General features: G+C 45.4%; 1 protein-coding gene and 2 gene segments (V, D, J or C); 2 read left to right on the top strand and 1 right to left on the bottom strand.

Moving 5' to 3' along the window:
* Positions 1–436: 436 nt before the first annotated feature.
* Positions 437–1,388, top strand: LOC133025667 (pro-opiomelanocortin-like). The gene is made up of 2 exons (XM_061092390.1): positions 437–553; positions 930–1,388. The coding sequence occupies exons 1-2, from the start codon at positions 437–439 to the stop codon at positions 1,386–1,388; spliced, it is 576 nt and encodes a 191-aa protein (XP_060948373.1).
* A 961-nt stretch (positions 1,389–2,349) lies between these two features.
* Positions 2,350–4,274, bottom strand: LOC133025665 (Ig kappa-b4 chain C region-like). The segment is given in 3 exon segments: positions 2,350–2,763; positions 3,497–3,635; positions 3,740–4,274. Coding segments are annotated over 3 exon segments (576 nt in total).
* Positions 3,960–4,461, top strand: LOC133025773 (Ig kappa chain V region 3381-like). The segment is given in 2 exon segments: positions 3,960–4,036; positions 4,139–4,461. Coding segments are annotated over 2 exon segments (375 nt in total).

Here is a 4,461-nt window from a genome sequence, read left to right as displayed (position 1 = left end):
TGTGTATGAAACATTAATTTAACATATACGATAATATCAGAATGCATTTTTTCAATATTGCATAATTGTAAAAGATTGTTTACAGCTTTTAGGTCAATTGTAATGATTTAACATCTACACTGTTTCTTATTTTGAAAGACTTTAATTCATAATATACATATAGAATTTTTAAAGTTATATTATAATCAAGTATTTGTTTTCTTTTTGAGTCGTATGTTGGGAAATAATCTCTTTCATTTAACTGCAAATGTTTAAATTTACAAATAAATGTTATTGTAGTTAAAATGCATTAATCTTTGCTCTGTTGTTATAATTAGTAGTTTTTCAGTCTTAATATTGTTGACAGTTAAAATGTCAGTTTTATTGGTAAATACAGTTTGAGTTGATGAAATGTGATTGGATGATGACCGGCTGTCTCTGATTGGCCGGCAGGAGAATGCATCCTGTGTGGCTATTGGTGGCCGTGACTGTGGTGGGTGTGGTCAGTGGAGACGACAACCAATGCTGGGAGCATCCGAGCTGCCAGGAGGTCAACGATGAGAGAAGCATGATGGTGACACACACACACACACACACACAGACACACACACACACACACACACACACACACACACACACACACACACACACACACACACACACACACACACACACACACACACACTGACTGATATTCTCCAGACGCTCAGTGGGATGAGAACTACCTATTAGACAGAAACCATCTTTGAGAAACATTTATTCAACGTGTAGTTTGATGCGTGACCATACTGCAGCCAGCCACCAGGGGGCGATGGAGATGCTGTGGCTTCACTTTCAGGAGCCGTCACGTCGTCCATCTTTGTATCATCTAAGAAATGACGTCACAAAATATTCAAATTTCACACATTAACTCTTGAGGGTTCTTGATTTCTGGATTCCTCCTCCTGCAGGAGTGCATCCAGCTCTGCCGGCCTGACCTCCCCCCCGAGGCCTCCTCCCCCTCCTCCGCCCCCCCGGCCAAGCGCTCCTACTCCATGGAGCACTTCCGCTGGGGGAAGCCCGTCGGACGGAAGCGTCGCCCGGTCAAGGTCTACGCCTCCGATGGCGTGGAGGAGGAGTCGGCCGAGGTGTTCCCCGATGAGATGCTGAGGCGGGAGCTCCCGGCAGCAGAGGACCAGGAGACGCAAGAGAAGAAGCTCCATGACGTCCACCAGAAGAAAGACAGCACCTACAAGATGAAGCACTTCCGCTGGAGCGGCCCGCCGGAGAGCAAACGCTACGGCGGCTTCGTGAAGAGCTGGGACGATCGCCACCAGGGGCCGCTACTCACACTCTTCCAAAACGAGATCATGGACGAAGATCAGGAGACAACGGGGGAACAGGGGGGGGAGATCGGAGCAAAGAGATAGAGAGAGAGAGAGAGAGAGAGAGAGAGAGAGAGAGAGAGAGAGAGAGAGAGAGAGAGAGAGAGAGTTTCCACAGCAACGCCTTCATCTGATCGACCAACAAATCAAACTCAAACTCAGAAGTTGTTCCTTTTGTTCCCAAACAGCTCAAGTTGTTCCCCGAACGACAGACGAGCCCGAAGTCTCCGAACTGAATCTGTTCCCGTCTTCACCTTCAACAACACAAAGCTCACTGTCGCTTCCACTCGTTAACACAACCACACAAACAAACATCTCCAGGTGGAAAGTGTAGATATCAAACTGAGAAAAGCTGTAAATTCGTTCACAATCTGCTTGAAAAGTGACGTCAATTATGAATCAATCGTCAGAATCACTTTTCATCGTGATTAATTGATAGTTTCCGCTGCACGATGTATTTTTCGGATGTGGGAGGAGCTACGTGTCGGGACTTTCTGAGTTTTGACAGTTCAACTCTCAATAAACGCCAGATGTTACTTTCAGCTTTGCTCGTTGCTTATTTAGTCATAAACATGTGTACGTGTAACGTGTTGAAGAAGTTCTGTGAGAAAAACACAAACAATAAAAAAGATGAATCATGCTTGATTTGCTCCGAGTGTGTTTGATTCCTTCAGAAAGTTTGTAGATTTGTTTATTGACAGATTCAGATATAAGGTTAATATTAATACATTATTGATATAAAACACTTCATAGGCATGAAAACAGATTCAAACTTTATATCCTGTCTTTTATTTCTGATCCTGAACAGTTTGGGGGTTTTGCTCGATTCATGTCGGTGATATTTCACTTTATTTTACGACTAACTTCAAACTCTTGAAGATTTGTCCAAAGCTCATTTTAAATCTTCCCTTACCTTCATTCTCACCTGGTTTATTAATAACTAAATCAAATTGGTTCAATAACAAATCCAAGGAAACATTTTTGATTCAAACACAAAGATCTTTATTATCTGAAACAGGTCAAAGAACCAGAACAGTCAAAGCAAGAAGTCACCAGTGGATTCAGATCCAGACTGAGACCAGCAGCAGAGTCCCAGGTCAGGACTGGGCACACTGGTCTGTCCTCAGGGTCTCTGACAGCGGGGACTGGGACCCCTGGGACGCCTCGCAGGTCACGGAGCCGGCCTTCCTCCAGCGCTCAGCAGGGAGCCTCAGGCTGCTGCTCCAGCTGTAGCTCCCGTCGCTCTGCACCACCCCCGGGCCGCTGCTCTCCTCCCAGCTGCTGCTGCTGCCGTCCACCTTCCAGGACAGACGCCAGTCCGAGGGGAAGCCCCGGTTGGCCAGGCACGTGAGGGAGGCCGTCCCCTGCTGCAGCTCCTCGCTGGGGGGGGGCAGCACCGTCAGGGTGGGCCGGGCGTCACCTGAGGGTCACAGGCAGCTGTCGGTCAAACCCCACCCTCACTGTAGATCTCTGCTCCATCACTGCTTCACTTCCTCTTATCAAGCCTCTCATGCACAGAATCACCACACAACTCCAACACATCCACAAACAGATTCTGCACAATTATTAAACACACAAAATCATCATAAAATCTTAAATATACACAAACTCATCAGATTATCAGACAGCCATCAAATGTTGGATTCAACATTTTGGATTCAATCCTTTCATTTGAAGAAATGATCTTTTCATTATCTTCATTAAATTGTGTTCATCCAGGACAATAGATATTCACATTCTTTTCATATATTCTAAACAAGCATCTGAATAAAGGGAAACTTAGTTCATCTTGAAATACTTTATCTTTTGAATTATAAATGAATCCTTAAAAACATGTTAAACTGAATTAATATCTTTTCGGACCCACCCTCACTGAGCCGTCGCACACAAACCTCCGACTGCAGAGACTCAACTCTCTGACTCGGAAGCGACAAAACCTCAAGATGCAACTTTAAAGTCAAATCTGGGGGAAATGATTCATCCTCTGATCTTAAAATTTGTTATTCATTTCAGGGACTTTTCACAGTTTCCGCTGCTGAAACAAACTTTGTTTAAAATGTTTGAAAAAGCTTTTATCGACGTGGAAAAACAGATTGATGAATATGAAGGAAATGAAAAGAGAGGTGAAATAAAATTGTAAATATTTGACTTACTTCCAACGTCCAGTCTGGTTCCTCCACCACACGTGTACCACAGTGACACACACTCACTGAGCCGTCGTACAAAAACCTCTGAGGACACAACTCTCCACTGTGAAACAAACAATCGCACCAGAACTCCTGCTTGTGAGATCTGTCTCAGGATAACAAGAATAAATAAATGAATAAGAAGATTAACTAAATAAGAACAATCAATAAAAAATGATTTTCAAGAAAACCAAGCTGTTGTAAAACTACATTCAAATAGGAGAAGTCGTCCTGAAACATCAAATCCAAACTGCATGATGAGAATGTTAACACCTCCTGATCAGTCCTCTGATTAATAATTGATTTATTGATGAACAGCCTCATCAGATAATTTCCATAGAGTCGCTTTGCATCCTCAGCTCCACGCTCCACTGCTCTGGGACAGGTTAAAGTCCCGGGAGGTGAGGACGGGACGACTCGTCCTCATGACCTCAGACCTCCTGCTCATCAGAACCATGAGCTTCACCTCCGTCCTCGTCTGGACGCTGCTCTGCTGCTGCTTCTCAGGTAAAGTCCAGATCCATCAAACTGCTCCGTGGACTCGCTGCCTCTGACCTGAAGCTGACCAACCCCCCGCACTGCTGCTTGTTTCTGTCTCTGTGTCCTCAGAGTCCAGGGGACAAGTCACAGTGACCCAGCCTGGAGCCGTGAGATCCGCTGTGGGAGGCTCCGTCACCATCTCCTGTAGAACCAGTGAGACGGTTTATAATTCAAACAGTCTGGTCTGGTACCAGCAGAGAGATGGAGGAGCTCCCAGACTGATGATTTACGAGGCTTCCACTCGAGCTTCAGGGATTCCAGGTCGTTTCTCAGGCAGTGGCCGTGGCTCTGACTTCACTCTGAGCATCAGTGGAGTCCAGGCTGAAGACGCTGCCGTCTACCACTGCATCGGGGAGTTTGCTGCCAGCAAGTGGGATCTGCTCACACAGTGA

The sequence above is a fragment of the Limanda limanda genome, chromosome 19, assembly GCF_963576545.1.
Source record: "Limanda limanda chromosome 19, fLimLim1.1, whole genome shotgun sequence".
In the NCBI taxonomy this organism is placed as follows: Eukaryota; Metazoa; Chordata; class Actinopteri; order Pleuronectiformes; family Pleuronectidae; genus Limanda; species Limanda limanda.
This window is presented reverse-complemented; position numbering and strand designations above follow the sequence as displayed.

Coding starts and splice junctions, on each gene's coding strand:
- LOC133025667 (XM_061092390.1), top strand. CDS start 437: ATGCATCCTGTGTGGCTATTGGTGGCCGTGACTGTGGTGGGTGTGGTC. Junction 554..929: donor ACGATGAGAGAAGCATGATG/GTGACACACACA, acceptor CTCCTCCTGCAG/GAGTGCATCCAGCTCTGCCG.